Source organism: Meles meles, chromosome 8 (genome assembly GCF_922984935.1).
Source record: "Meles meles chromosome 8, mMelMel3.1 paternal haplotype, whole genome shotgun sequence".
Classification (NCBI taxonomy): domain Eukaryota; kingdom Metazoa; phylum Chordata; class Mammalia; order Carnivora; family Mustelidae; genus Meles; species Meles meles.
Window position 1 is genome coordinate 41,350,286 of NC_060073.1, and position 16,249 is coordinate 41,366,534.

A 16,249-nucleotide genomic window follows, 5' to 3' on the forward strand; every position below is an offset into this window, starting at 1 on the left:
TTGTGACTTAAGCTTTTGTTTCATTTTGTTTGCAAGAGGGAGGAGAAGGTTCTTTAAAAAATAATTATATAATTATCTCTGTGGTCATTCCCCTCTTTAATATATCATCATTTCCTTCACCTTGTTGAAGCTGAATGAGTGTGCATCTGTGTTCAGCAGTTGGAAATGGAAGTATGATGCAGCGAGACTCTACAGACATATACTCATCAAAACATTTCACACGGATCTCAATACTAAGTATAGAGTGGATGGGACGAAATCACAACAGGCAACTTTATTTGTAGAATTTGATCCAAAACTCAAGAAAAAAATAAAAGAGCTGAATCTCTATTAGGTTTGTACACAAAATAAACCAAAAAATACATCAACATTTACCATGAGATCATTTAAATGTATTTGTGAATGATTTGGTAAGGGAAACGTGATTTACAACACGGGAAACTTCTTTTAACAACCAGAGACTTAAAAGCACTGCACTGTAGGTCACCTAGACTAGGTTAGCAAGAATGAACAAAGTGGTAGATCCAAAAGGCAACCCCCAAACACCTTCTTCAGACGGAGACTTTGGTAATTGTCCATGATAAAAAAACCCAAAAAACCAAAAACCAAAAAAACAACCAACACCAACTCCTGTTCTTCACCATGCTGGATGGTCATTTCGTCCATTCTTCTCCCACAATGATGAGTCCGTTTGAAATACTTCAGTTATTATGAAGACACTCCAAATCCACAGAGCAGCAGACATGTCCATTCTGTGCATCAAGACACAAGTGTTAGCTAATGAGACAGAGGCTATCTATCAATCAGCAGGGTGCATTTTCATATTCAAAATGACTATAGCTATGTTTTGACATAAACTCCATGAACACTACTGAAAAGTTAAGAAAGAGGTTACACAAGGAGTGGAAATGAAGGAAGGACACATGAGACACTCTTGAGTCCCTCCTGCTAGTTCCTGCTGACAGTATAATTTTATGCCTCTGTCTGAGCTCAAACCAGGTTTGGGACTCCTCCCCTATATTTCTAGGTTGTTTATACCACTTACTTCCTGGACTTATTCCAGATAAAATTGTTTTCAAAAATAAACCCTTCAATGATCATTTGCCATTAACAAAGCTAGTCTAAAGTACCACAAGGACCTGAAGGCAACTCCAAAATGGGTTCCAGAAAGGTCTGTACATTAGAAATAGAGTCCCTCGTGGTGACTATGAAGGGAACAATACATGTTTAGATATATAAATTATTGGAAATTCATTAAAAATCAAGGACATGCATTAATATATTTTATAATTCCCCTAAAAGAATCTCAAACATGACCTCAGAGAAATACCACTAAATAACGGTTTCCACATCCCCCAGTCTCTCTCTCTCTTTCTCTTTCACACACACACGCACACACACGACCATGTTTCTTTTGCTATGTGAAGTTTGACACTGGCCTTTTTCTATTGGGGCTGAATCTTAAGGTGGCACTTTTCCAATCTGCCTTTGTAACAGTCATAAAAAGATGAGTTGAGAACCTCCCACTGATGTCTGGAATGAGCCAGGATTTGGTAGAGCCAATTAGACTAATATTTTAAGCATGCTTAATCATGGGAATCTTAAACAGATATTTTGGCAGAGATCTAACGCTGCCTAACCCCTGCTTCAAGTTAGCTGTAGTCATAGCTCTCACAAGCATTGTAAGGAGAAAGGGGTCAGTTTTTAATTTTAAAGACATATGAGGATCCCTCATGGGAACTCCTCTAAAAAGACAGGAAAATAATCACAATTAATTAAGTCCTGCAGCAACAGCTTCAGGTTCCCGCATTAGGCACTGATAATTAAACAAAGCAAACAACTTCATAGAACATGTTTTTTAACACTGACAGTTTCATGAAAGAGCTTATACAATTTTCCACGATGAAAAGAGATCTTTATTCCTTTTTTTCTTTTCTTTTTAATATGCAGGTCAAAACAGCTTAAATCAGCCATAATCGGTCCTAGTGTCAATTGTTAAAATTCTGTAGTTCAAAGGCAAGAGAGAGGACTATTTTTATTCCATGTTCATTTGGAGTTTGCCTTTCTATGTGGTACAGCTATGATCCATTCAGACATATTAACCTCCTGTGAGAAGTAAATGCCTGCCAGTGTTTTCACCAGGCCCCTCAGAATGTGGGAATTCTGGAACATCAGGAATGGACCTCCTGCAGGTGCTCTCTGACAATGGTTTAAGGCCTGACTGTTCTCAGGACATCCAATTACCTTGCACTTGCAGGTTGTGCAGGGGGATCCAGCCATTGTCCACACTGAGCCGCTAAGCCTTGAAATGCCATAGCTGTCCAAGCAAGTTCTTCTGATGTCGTAGGCCATGTTATCAGCCAAGCAGGGGTCACTGACGCAGCGGGGACAGCACTCCCCTTCCAAGATGGCTGTGTACTCACAGCTCAAATTGGGGCAAGTGAGTGGCCAGCAGTCTACCTCTCCTTCCTGTAGAGAGAAAGCCAAAATTGGCTCATCCATGTTCTTATGCATTCTGTCCCCAGTGTCCTATGGCGGGGGCGGGGGGACGTCACTGTCCTTACCGAATGTTTTTACTTCTGCCTTTATGGGAAGACTATGCTTCCTCCTTGAAGAGCTACCACAGATTTCACCTCCTCCAGGGAGCTTTTGCTGACTGTCTTGGGCAGCCCCCAAAAGAGATGGATCCCGTCCCTATACATCAATTGCAGTCCTTAATTTTATTGTTTGTCACACTTATGATCCTCGTCATCACTCTCAGTACAATTCCACATTATGTTTTGAGCCTGCAGGCTTTGGGCTTGTTTCTTTATCCCCCTGGTACTTAGCAGAGTTTTGGCTAAAAAATTCTCATCAATGGAGCAGTAAGTGAATAGGTGATAAGGTGTTGGCTAGTGTTTAAAGAGAAATTAATTACTCTTAAGGTCAAAGGGAAACTTGAAGCATAATAGTATTTCACCCACTTCATGAACTGAGTTCCTAGTATCAGATTTAAAGTTAAGATTGGGTAATATCAAGAGAACTATTTCAGAATGGTTTTGAATGTGACATATAGCTAGTAACATCACTAGTAGTAGTTAACAGTTATGTTGGAGCTCTCTGTGTTTCAGAATCTGCCAATTATGGCTCCATTGAGCAGGCTATACCTCTATGCAGCCTCTTCTTCTGTTATCATGACAAATCACTGGAGTTCGTGCAAACTCACATCTAATTATTTGGCCAGCTTCACAAGACAATGGCCTTGGGTGATAGACCACACCTATCACGCTCACCATTATATCATTCAGAGTCTAGCACATACAAAGTCTTGATAAATATTTATTAAACATGGCCCACATTATATTCAAGTAATTGTTAAGCTACATGTTCAACATCTTCAGTTTTCCCAAGAAATATTAGTCTTAGGGGCTGGGGAAGGAAGTGGAGACACTTCTGAAATGCTCTGAAAATTTCATGTCTGAAATGAATTCCAATTCTTCTAAGTGCCTGATGACTGGCTTCTTGAAGAAGAAATGTAATTTTCCAGACTGATATGGAAGCTAATTTTCTAGTTGTATGGGGTTTATTTGCCCTTGGATGGGAGCTTGGGAAAAAATGGCTTTGATTTGAATATATCTGAGTTATACTTCTTAGTATGAGGAGTGAGTCAGAAGAATGCATTCTATTAAAATGATCTGCACATTTGCCAGGAGACTTTAGAAAATCCGATAGCAATTTACAATACAATTTCTCTAAATGTTTGTCTTCAAACAGTATCCGTAGATTAAATCACTAATTTCAGCAAATGTTAAACTATGGAATGCAGCTCATAGGTTCCATTATAAGTTGACTTAGTTGTGACTTGGTTCCAGAAGTTATGACTTCCTCACAGATGGAACATCATATTCACTATGATTATGTTTCCCAACAGTCTTGTGTCCTTTGAAAGCTTTGTGTGTGGCATGATTCAAAACACAGAGAACCAGACCCAGCAATTAAGTTTTTTTCCTCTGGGCATTTTCAAATCTGATGATCACTATAGTATTTTTATATTAAAATCCAAAATTACCTATAATTTATTTTCTATAGGAAGGCTCCGCATCTGAAACAGAGTTTTCAATCTAGGAAATACTGTCAATAGTCATTATTGTGCACTAAGGACCTTCTACATGCCAAATGCTGTATTTGTGCTTCATGTATATTTTCTTATCGTCAGAGCAGAACCACAAAATGCTTAGTTTCCCTTGTGTGCAGTGAAGGAAAGAACGATCAATGCAACACGAGGACTTGCCCAAATTAATAGCACAGAGCGAGCATGTGGGAGAAGTAAGACTGATTTCTTGGTCTCTCTGACTCAATCCCTGATATTTATATTTCTGCTGTGTTCCGTTCTCTCTCATATTGAAACTTTCAATGGTCAGGTCCCAAGAAATCAAAGTTGGGCTCTATAAGAACTACAGGTCCCAGTCAAGGCCCTGAAGACTTTCTGTTGTGGGGGAATTTTTCTTGATCTGGTTTTGCCAAAAATTGGCAGTTGGAAACTAACCCAAGTCGGGCCAAATCTGACCCATAAACACATACTTTTTGTCTTGTATATTGTTTTTGTTTTGGGGGTTTTAAAAGCTTTAATTCCAGTATAGTTAACACACACTGTTATATTCATGTCGGGTGTACAGTACAGGGATTCAACTCTTCCATCCATCACCCAGAGCTCATCACGGTGCACTCCTTAATCCCCATCACCTCTATCACCCATCCCCCAGCCTGTCTCTGTATATTGCTTTCAATAGTAGAATCTGAATGTCTTCAGGCAGAGCATTCGCCCCTTAGGAGCCACAAGACTTGGGCTCCCTGAATAGCATCTCAAACAGCAAGATACTCAAGCCCACAGAGCATTTGCCCCTTAGGAGCCACAAGACTTGAGCTCTCTGAATACATCTCAAACAGCAGGAAACTCAAGCCCAGAGGCAACTGAGTTAGCAACTGTTTCAGGGAAGAGGGGTAACAGCCCGTCAGGGAAGCCGACGTACCAGACACCGGCACTGCTGGCAGCTATGAGTCCAATTGTCTCCACTCCGATAGAGCTTGTGTCCATTTTGATCTAAACATTGACTTGTGACCCTGGTGTCACACTCTGGGCAACAGAACAGGTCAACGCTTGGATTCCGGCAATCACAAGCCGTCCGTCGGCAGAATATCTTTCCGTCCTGTTTAGAAATGAGGTGAAGGAGGTTATATCATTAGGGAAACAGAGTAGCAGCACTATGAAAAACAAACCTTATAAACACTTTACAGAGCACACCGGAAAGATTTCTTAGAGTCAAAGTACTCCCCTGGCCACCTTTCCTTTTGCTCAAAACAGATGCACTTGTGTGCGTGTGTGTGCACACGCATCCATGCACACACACACACACCCTTTCCCTGACCTTGCCTGCAGAGCAGCCCACATAAAAACAGAGATATTTCTAAGTTTAAAAAAGTCAGTATGTTCTTTGAAACTTTTTACCCCTAATGTTTCCAAAAAATCACATTTTTAAAAAAGATTTTATTTATTTGACAGACAGAGATCACAAGTAGGCAGAGAGGCAGGCAGAGAGAGAGGGAGAAGCAGGCTCCCTGCTAAGCAGAGAGCCTGATGCAGGGCTCGATCCCAGGACCCTGGGATCATGACCTGAGCTAAAGGCAGAGACTTAACCCACTGAACCACCGAGGTGACCCCCCAAAAAATCACATTTCTAAGTAGAATTACAATTAAACTAAGCAGTTAAAAATGCATATATGCTCAAGAACTCGTTTGAGTGGAAAATCATGCTACTGTATTTTTCCCAGTTCACAATGATACCACGAAATGCATTCAAAGGCATTCATTGAATTGTACCCCTTCTCAACTCTGGGAGGGAAGGATGACTATACCCTTTTCACAGAAGAATTAACTGAGGCCCAGAGTTGCTAAATGATTTATCCAATGTTAGCAATGTCTAAGGAACACTGTCAGGGCTTCCAGTTTTAAAACAATTTTTCTTCTCTAACACAGGTTTTAGGGTACATATTACAAGGGGCTCAGGTCAGATGTCACCTTCCACCTTGAGGCAGTTGCCCAAATAACAGGCACAGTACAATTTCTGGAGTAATGGCCCTGAACACTCACACTCATAAAGAGATGAAGTTCAAAAGCGTTCAAACATTAAGACTGCACATTTGCCGTCTGTCCCCATTATATGTGCGTTGCTCACGTAATTTCTCACCTCAGACAATAAAGGCGCTGAAAATGTAAGGTAAGACCTGTCGCCACTAATTATGGTGATAACTGCTTTGCTGAATGTTTACAAAACCAAAGACTCTCAGAGTCAGCGGTACCTTCAAGGACACATAACCAAGCCTCCTGGACCTATACTGAACTCTCACTACAACAATCACATTCAAAAGTCATCAGGCCTGTGCTTGAAGCTCTCTAGTCTCAAGGAAGCCACCATTATGGAAGGCATCTGAAGACCATATCTTTGTTCATGTCTGAAGTCTAAAAACTGGACCTCTTGTTGTCTCTATCCATTGAGACTTGCTCACACCACTGCTAGTCACAGAACTCCCAATCCCTTCTGTCACATTTTCAACTCTTCTTAGAGTTGTTCTTAGAAGACAGCATTTATGTCTCCACGGAATCATCTCATCTCTGGATTAAACATCACTAATTTTTGGACCAGTCCCACTAGTTCTGTGTCCTTCCACTGTTATAGTTGCCTTATCTTCAACAGTTTCAAGTATTTCCAATAGTAATAATATTCATCACCACCACCACCACCACCATCATCATCATCATCATCATCATCATCATCATCATCATCATCATCATCTACCATAATCTTAACACTTATTTTGGGCCATACATACATTGTGCTAAGCCTTTTATATGCAGTAGCACATTTGGTCTTGATAATTCTATGGAGTATGATTTATACTCCATTTCTCAAATGAGGTAGTTGAGTAAAAGAACTAAATGTAATTCTTCAGTAACAGTCTAACACAGTGAACTGGGACTCCCGGTCACCTTGTTTTAAGCACGGTACTTTCTTTAATGCAGGCTGATTTCAGTATTTACTACTTACTGTGGTTATGTCATGGTGTTGATTGATATTGAGCTTAATGGAGACTAAAACATCATTAAGCCCTATATCCCCATTTTGTGCACTTAGTTATTGGGGAGCAGCACGGATAAGACCTGATGCTTATCCTTACTGTACTGTGGCTTGTTAGATCCATTTCATCTCTCCCTCTTGTCACAGTGTTTTCTAAATGCTGTTTCTGTCATCCCCATAGTTTGTCCTCCTTCACAGCTTTGTGACATCTGCAGACTTGATGGACCTGCCCTCAGGGTCCTCATCTACTTCATCGATAACAATGTCGAATAGGACAGGGCTCGCTGAGACAAGTTTACTGTCAGCGAATGTGGAAATCTTTAAGTGCTTTACATTTTTTATGGAAAATGGAAAGGAGACATGCTGGCTATGTATATAATAACAGGTTGAAAAATGCTTTTCCTCAAAGCATGTGCATTTTTTCTATTACTGCAGGAAATGACAGGAAATCATAATCTTCCAAATATCAAGGGGTGAAAGAGTATATAAATGCATGCAGTCATGAGTGCTTGTGCATTGCCACGCGTGCATGGACGTGCAAACACATGCATGCGCACACACACACACACACACACACACATACACACTCCAGTCAAGCAGGTGAATTGAGACAGAGATTATAATAAGTCTGGACCAAGAACTGTCCAGAGTCTAGGCATCTTCCAACAATAGGCCTTTATTTTAACTCACTAACATGTTTTGCTTGTGTGATTATTGCCCAGAATGACTCCCTAGCAATTTATTTTAGCCAAGAAGTTAAGAAAAGTAATGGTAACTACAATGTAAAACCATTTAGTCAGCTCAGCTACTGAGGTCACAATATTACTCTCCCCAAGTATAGAAGGACTGGGCCTCAGTAACCCACATAACTATGTTCACAAACCATATCAAACAGGGACAGATTCTTTTAGAATAGGTTACTGTACCACAGGCAATGAGGCCCAATCAGAATGTCAGCTTTCTCACCGCATGTGGGGATTAAAAGAATGAATGAGAATAAGTGGATAGCCTCCAGGGTTAGTGCAAAATAAAGCAATTTCATATCCCATCAATTATGGGAAAATGCCAAATAGGCCCCTCTTAGTCTCCAACATATTTTAGAACAATGGCTATGTTCATTTTGCCTTTTGAATTACAGAGTAACTGTCAAGAAAATCATTTTTAATAATGAAAATGTCACAGGTGGCTCCATAATTCAGTGAGAATGCCATTACAAAACCTCAACTCACAGAATACAACCACACTAGAATCCAAACTTGGCAAGGAAATGGAGCTGAGGGATGGTGAGTAATCCTTCTCATGGTACATCTCTGGGGTCATTCCCAGAGCTTGACCTCTATCCCAGCTGGGGTGGACAGAACAACCCCATTTACATGCCAAAGATGTATTTTTCCCACCCTTCTGCCATAGAAGCTAAATGCTTTTCTGCAGTTTTATAATGAAAGCTCAGCTATAAATAATTAATAATCATTGTGATACTTAAATTGCTCCTGAATTTTAAGAAGCAGGGATATACACCTTCCTAGCAAATAAAATATGAATTTATTCTTATAATGCCATGGAAAGTTATGGGTTTTATATTATAAATTACACATTTTATTACTGAATAGTTTATTTCCTCCAGATTGCAAAATATCACTTTTTTTTTCCTGCCATAGTTTGGAAACTTTTAAACCAAGAAGCTGGACTTAAAATTATTGATGGAAATTGAATAATTACCTAACCTGGGGTTTAGGCAAAGTGATGCCTATAGTCCAAATTCTGCCAGTCGCCTGTTTCTGTAAACCAAGTTTTATTAATAAGAACACAGCTTCCGGGGCACCTGGGTGGCTCAGTGGGTTAAGCCTCTGCCTTCGGCTCAGGTCATGATCCCGGGGTCCTGGGATTGAGCCCTGCATCGGGCTCTCAGCTCAGCAGGGAGCCTGCTTCCTCCTCTCGCTGTGCTTGCCTCTCTGCCTACTTGTGATCACTCTCTCTGTGTCAAATAAATAAAAATAAAATCTTAAAAAAAAAAAAGAACATAGCTTCTCTCATTTATTTACATATTGTCTGTGGCTGTTTTCACACTCAAATGTCAGAGTTTGGTATGTGAGGAGAAACTGTACATAAGCAAAGCCTGTCTGGTCCTTTACAGAAAACATGTTTTGATCTCTGATGTAAAGGGTAAAATTCAGAGTGATACTCCAGACCCACCCATCTGTTCTATCTTCTCACATGCAAATCTATTGTGGTGTGCTATCCAATCTTCTTTACAAAATATTAATTTTGCCTCCAGGTTACATCCACAACTAGTCTATTAGCCCTCTCTAATAAAACCTTTATCAGTCATTGAATCTAACTGTCTCATTTTAATGAAGAGGAAATCAGGACCAGAGAGGGGAAAGGACTTTTCCACAGAGCAGAGTAATCTGAAAATAGGAACTAGACCGTACTCTGGACTTTGATAGCAATGATTTTCCAATATGCTGCTTCCTTGTATCATGAGGAGGCTGAAGGGTAGGATAAAAGGACTTCCATGCAAACTGAAATCAGAAAGATTCTTGGGGCAATGGTTTTCAAAGAGTGGTTCTCTGACCAGCAGCATTAGAATCTCCCAGGAACTAGCTAGAAATGAAATCTGTTGGGCTCTAATCTAATACTGAACCAGAAAGTCTAGGGGTTGAATCAGTGATCAATGTTTCACAAGCCCTCCGGGGGATTCTGGTGCACAGGAAAGTTTGAGAATGTCTGATGGAGAAATAAGGTAACCCAGTCCATTGGGGAATTAGCATGGCATAACCCTTAAGATTCTGCAAAGAAAGGCAGGGTTTGGAACGGCACAGTGGAAATATGAAGTCAAGGGAATGGAAAAGAAGACCCTCTTCCTTGAGAGAACCCCAGAGTTTTGAGAGGAACTAAACTTGCCACTTTGTTCATCTTTCAAAGAAAAGGAAACACAATCTTGGGGACTGCACAGCCAATTCCTGCCATCAACTCCACTCCAAAACTGCTAGAACTTGTACAGGAATTCAGTAAAGTGTCAGGATATAAAATCAATACACAGAAATCAGTTGCATTTCTGTACACCAACAACAAGACAGAAGAAAGAGAAATTAAGGAGGCAATCCCATTTACAATTGTACCCAAAACTATAAGATACCTAGGAATAAACCTAACCAAAGAGGCTAAGAATCTATTCACAGAAAATTATAAAGTACTCATGAAAGAAATTGAGAAAGACACAAAGAAATGGAAAAATGTTCCATGCTCCTGGATTGGAAGAATAAATATTGTGAAAATGTCCATGCTACCTAAAGCAATCTACACATTTAATGCAATCCCTATCAAAATACCATCCATTTTTTTCAAAGAAATGGAACAAATAATCCTAAAATTTATATGGAACCAGAAAAGACCTCGAATAGCCAAAGGAATATTGAAGAACAAAGCCAAAGTTGGTGGCATCACAATTCCGGACTTCAAGCTCTATTACAAAGCTGTCATCATCAAGACAGCATGGTACTGGCACAAAAACAGACACATAGATCAGTGGAACAGAATAGAGAGCCCCAGAAATAGACCCTCAACTCTATGGTCAACTAATCTTCGACAAAGCAGGAAAGAATGTCCAATGGAAAAAAGACAGCCTCTTCAATAAATGGTGCTGGGAAAATTGGACAGCCACATGCAGAAAAATGAAATTGGACCACTTCCTTACACCACACACGAAAATAGACTCCAAATGGATGAAGGACCTCAATGTGAGAAAGGAATCCATCAAAATCCTTGAGGAGAACGCAGGCAGCAACCTCTTCGACCTCAGCCGTAGCAACATCTTCCTAGGAACAACGGCAAAGGCAAGGGAAGCAAGGGCAAAAATGAACTATTGGGATTTCATCAAGATCAAAAGCTTTTGCACAGCAAAGGAAACAGTTAACAAAACCAAAAGACAACTGACAGAATGGGAGAAGATATTTGCAAACGACATATCGGATAAAGGGCTAGTATCCAAAATCTATAAGGAACTTAGCAAACTCAACACCCAAAGAACAAACAATCCAATCAAGAAATGGGCAGAGGACATGAACAGACATTTCTGCAAAGAAGACATCCAGATGGCCAACAGACACATGAAAAAGTGCTCCACGTCACTCGGCATCAGGGAAATACAAATCAAAACCACAATGAGATACCACCTCACACCAGTCAGAATGGCTAAAATTAACAAGTCAGGAAATGACAGATGCTGGCGAGGATGTGGAGAAAGGGGAACCCTCCTCCACTGTTGGTGGGAATGCAAGCTGGTGCAACCACTCTGGAAAACAGCATGGAGGTTCCTCAAAATGTTGAAAATAGAACTACCCTATGATCCAGCAATTGCACTACTGGGTATTTACCCTAAAGATACAAACATAGTGATCCAAAGGGGCACATGTACCCGAATGTTTATAGCAGCAATGTCTACAATAGCCAAGCTATGGAAAGAACCTAGATGTCCATCAACAGATGAATGGATAAAGAAGAGGTGGTATATATACACAATGGAATACTATGCAGCCATCAAAAGAAATGAAATCTTGCCATTTGCGATGACGTGGATGGAACTAGAGCGTATCATGCTTAGTGAAATAAGTCAATCGGAGAAAGATAACTATCATATGATCTCCCTGATATGAGGACATGGAGAAGCAACATGGGGGGTTAAGGGGATAGGAGAAGAATAAATGAAACGAGATGGGATTGGGAGGGAGACAAACCATAAATGACTCTTTTTTTTTTTTTTTTTTTTTTTTTTTAAGATTTTATTTTATTTATTTGACAGAGAGAGAGATCACAAGTAGGCAGAGAGGCAGGCAGAGAGAGAGGAGGAAGCAGGCTCCCCGCGGAGCAGAGAGCCCGACGCGGGGCTCGATCCCAGGACCCTGAGATCATGACCCGAGCCAAAGGCAGCGGCTTAATCCACTGAGCCACCCAGGCGCCCCCATAAATGACTCTTAATCTCACAAAACAAACTGGGGGTTGCTGGGGGGAGGTGGGATTGGGAGAGGGGGAGGGGGCTATGGACATTGGGGAGGGTATGTGCTATGGTGAGTGCTGTGAAGTGTGTAAACCTGGCGATTCACAGACCTGTACCCCTGGAGATAAAAATACATTATATGTTTATTAAAAAAAAAAATTGGAAGGGGAGGCGAACCATAAGAGACTATGGACTCTGAAAAACAACCTGAGGGTTTTGAAGGGTCAGGGGTGGAAGGTTGGGGGAACAGGTGGTGGGTAATAGGGAGGGCACGTTTTGCATGGAGCACTGGGTGTTGTGCAAAAACAATGAATACTGTTACGCTGAAAAAATAAATAAAATGGAAAAAAAAAAAACACTCTAGAGAGGAAGGTACTAACAATACTGCTGGTTAGTTTCCCACAGCAAAGCAGAACAGTTTTCTGAGTAAACTGCAGGAAACTAACCTCTACCCTGGCCCCAGGCACAAGCTGACTCCTCCTTGTTCTTCACTGTATGAGTGAGAGCCACATGGAGACTGGCAGGGTCATTCTGTTGTAAGCTCCCGGCAGATGCAGCTTCCTTCTTGCCTGAAGGCAATACACGAACCCCTTAGGTTTCCCTACCATGGCCACCTTCCTCAGTTTCTGGGCAAAAGCTCATATGAGGCCAGGTCAAATGACAGCATTCCAGACAATCTGGCAAAGTTCCTCCCCACTGTACCCTCCTTCTGTTTATGACAATGTGGAGGGTGACTGGTTATTTATGGTATCCATATCCCTATCCACCTCCATCATTGCCAGAAAAACTCAAGACCTGGCATTGCTCGAGTCTTCAGTACTACACTTAGTTTCAGGATGAGTGTTAGTCCCATTTCAATAAACAAAAACAAATCAAGATAAAACAATGCTGTAGGAAGCACAGAAATGAAATCTGGCCCGCATAGCATGTTCTTTTTCTGCCACTTACTACTAATAGTAGGTAATGGTGCAGGAGTCAGTATTGTGTCTGACCTTATCCAGTGTGCACTGACCTAGCTTGCAGACCCTGGCTCTTTCTCTTGTCAGTGGCACCTGAAATCATTTGCCCAAGAAAATGGGGATGCTAAGTCTCAAACATGCCGGTCTCGAGCTTCTTTTCTGCCCACAGAATGAGGGCATACATTGTCCCAGAGGCTGAGAGTCTGACATCATCATTCCTCAGGACATATCACTTAAGTTTCTGTTATCTTTCAAGTGATCTTACTTCTCTATCCCTCCTTCAGGTTCTCATCTGTACGCTCCCAAAACTTCACTTCAGCTTAAGTGGTATCTCTCCGTTTAGTTTTGATCTCCTCAGTCTTTCTGTTGTGCTGTGGATCAGACCCTGATTGGGCCATACCAATCCTAAACAAAAAGTCACTCATGATCCTCTACAGCCCACAAGTTAGGTCTAAATTCCATCGTCTGACTGTCCCTAGCCTTTATCTCCCCAGGCTTATCACCCCTCACATATTCTTCTTCTTCTTCTTCTTTTTTTCTGATATTCAAAGCTCATCATTTACTTCACATTTTCCTTATCAGAACACAGGTAGTGTTTTTGCCTCTTTGGTCTTGCTCTTTCCTCTTCGGGATTCACTTTCCTCACATCTCTCTCTCCTTGGCTAAATTTCTCATCCTTGAGGGTCTCACTCAAACTTCACCTCCTCTGTGACGTCTCCCTTATTTCTGTCTGTATCTTCCTAGAATAGAGTATACTTTCCCTTTCTATGTTCCTTTAACAAATTGTTCATGACTCTACCAGGGCATGACAGGCGACTGCTTGTATATCCATTTGCCTGCTCGTCTCCATAATCAAAAATATAAATATGGCCACGACGTAGTCATACTAAAATGCTGCAGTTTCCTAGACACTAATAAATCTGAGACCTCTCTCTCTTCCCATGTAGCACAGGTAGAAAATAAAGATGTGTTCCTAAAGTTCTTGACAAATTTATAAATGGAAGAGCCACAGATGGGTATCTGTGAAAAGAAACTGGGCTGAAACTAAGATTTAGGGGTCAAGCCCAGAGAGAGAATCATTTTTCACTCTGGGTATCTGTAGTCTGGATAATGCTAGAAGAACATGGGTTCCAAGCAATTCAGCAATCTTTTCCCTAATCAACTAAGTGGTCTAAAGGTGCATAAGATCACTGTCACTGTCAAGGAAGCGTATGGCATCTAAACAAAAGCCCAAATCCATTTGTGCTGGCCTAGTTTTATTGTTGAACTCCATTAAGTTGTGGACATGTTTCAAGACCTCTTTCAATGGGCATGAAACACTGGTAGCTAACCTGGTGCACTGACTCTCAAGGGGAGAAGTGGTCTTTAAAATAACTTTGACTCTTTTTTTTTTTTTTTTTAGCTAAGTGATTACTCCTGGAGAGACAGTTCTCTCTGCAAGGCTCTGAGCTGAGTACTTCAAACATATCTTTATCTTAGTTCACTCTCAGCTAAATGTGTCCGTAGATATTAACCCAGTCATACTGATAAAAACCATGGCTTGGAGATGTAAAATATCCTGCAGAATTCACAGAACCACACCCAGGCAGAGCAGTAGGGCTGGGAGCCAGTTTCTTCAAGTAGAAACCTGGTGATTTCGTTATGGGTATCTCAGTTTCACTTCTACTGTCAAGACTTACTTGTGTGAAACTTTTTGAGTTTCTGTTTTTTCTGTAAAGGGATAATTATATTTACTTCATGAGATTGTTGTCAAAGTACGAGGGGATACATATAGTACCAGACATATTAGAAATGTTAGCTCATTTCTACCTCTACTCTTATGACGGGGGAAGATCCTGGGATGGAGAAAGGAATTGCCCAAAGGTATCTATACAGAATTATCAATGACATTATTGTTCCCCCTGCCCTCTCTTCCACACCGGGTCTCTTCATTGCCATGTGTCCATGTGCCATGTGTATAAATCACATTAAGACCTTTCTAAATCTTATCAGAACTTCAGATCATATGTGGCAAAGTTACAGGAGAAATTATGTTGGACTATACAGTGTGCTATCACTCCACAGTGCCTACTTAAATGTACTTTTTCATGGATGCCCTAATTATCCATTGCAGGTATTTCATCTGCTTCTTGTCAAGGTAAGGGTGCCCTGAAATTACATATGAAACCAAAAACTAGGGAAAGACTTGGATAAGAATTTCACTCCAACTCTACCCTTTTTTTCCTGCCTTTTATAAACCTTCTCTGTTGAATATTTATACATATAATTCATATATATTTATATATTTAAAATTATCATTGCTGCATTTTATATCTAAAATGGATAAAATAACAGAATTAGGTGATAGGACACCTCAGCATAGGAGTACAACATTTTCATGTAAAACTTCTGTTTCAAGAAGACTTTATGACAAATTCCTACAATTATGTACATAAAACAAATAGACTCAAAAGACTAATGCTGGTGTACTCAGCCCTATAGTGATACTCAGACATCTTGAAGGCTGACATTTTTTAGCAGGTGTTAGAAGGGCTGAAAACCTTGTGGGAAAATGTAATTTGTTGTGTAATCCTGGTTATTTTTAAACCATTTAAGTATTTAAACCTTCAAAAATGAAACTGACCCAAATAATTGCTCTTTGTATTATAGAGAATTCAAAAGGATAATTTGTATATGATGACAAACTAATCTTACTTCAACGTAAAATATGCAAATAAATGTATACATAATACTGTAAAGTAAATATAGACATACCAGCTGCTGGCAAGAAAGAAAAGGGAAAATCCTGGAAAGGATTTAAAGGTCTACATGAATAGTGATGTTAAGCCCCAAACTAAAACATTTTGGAAAGAGTGAAAGAGGAATACAGAGGGCATAAATGTCACTAGCTGGTGTTTCCAGACTTACAGAATTTTAGAGCCAGAAAGAACTTCTGAAATCATCTAGCCGCTCTTCTCATTGTACAGATGACAGAAAAGGCTCCGATGCTAAGTCATCTGCTCACAGGCACAAAGCCGCTCACTAGCAAAGCCAGGAATAGAATCCAGGTCTTCTCATTCCTGGTAGAACGCCTGGAAGTTTAAAGTTCCAAGGAGTTCAAGGGAAGGGAACAGAACCCAGGAATAAGAGTCTAAGGTAAAAAAAAGGTTGATTTCCAGCTAGACAACTTTTAAATTCAACTT

General features: G+C 40.4%; 1 protein-coding gene across 2 annotated transcripts in view; it reads right to left on the reverse strand.

Annotated features, from left to right (window-relative positions):
- Positions 1-259: 259 nt before the first annotated feature.
- NELL1 (neural EGFL like 1) overlaps positions 260-16,249 on the reverse strand; it is an 860,623-nt gene continuing 844,633 nt past the window's right edge. For both annotated transcript variants that reach the window (XM_046016014.1, XM_046016013.1), the window contains 3 exons: positions 5,010-5,186; positions 2,245-2,469; positions 260-752 (listed from right to left, as the gene is read on the reverse strand). In XM_046016014.1, the coding sequence (XP_045871970.1) occupies positions 702-752; positions 2,245-2,469; positions 5,010-5,186 (453 nt within the window). In that variant the 3' untranslated portion in view covers positions 260-701. The remainder of the gene's footprint in view (positions 753-2,244; positions 2,470-5,009; positions 5,187-16,249) is intronic.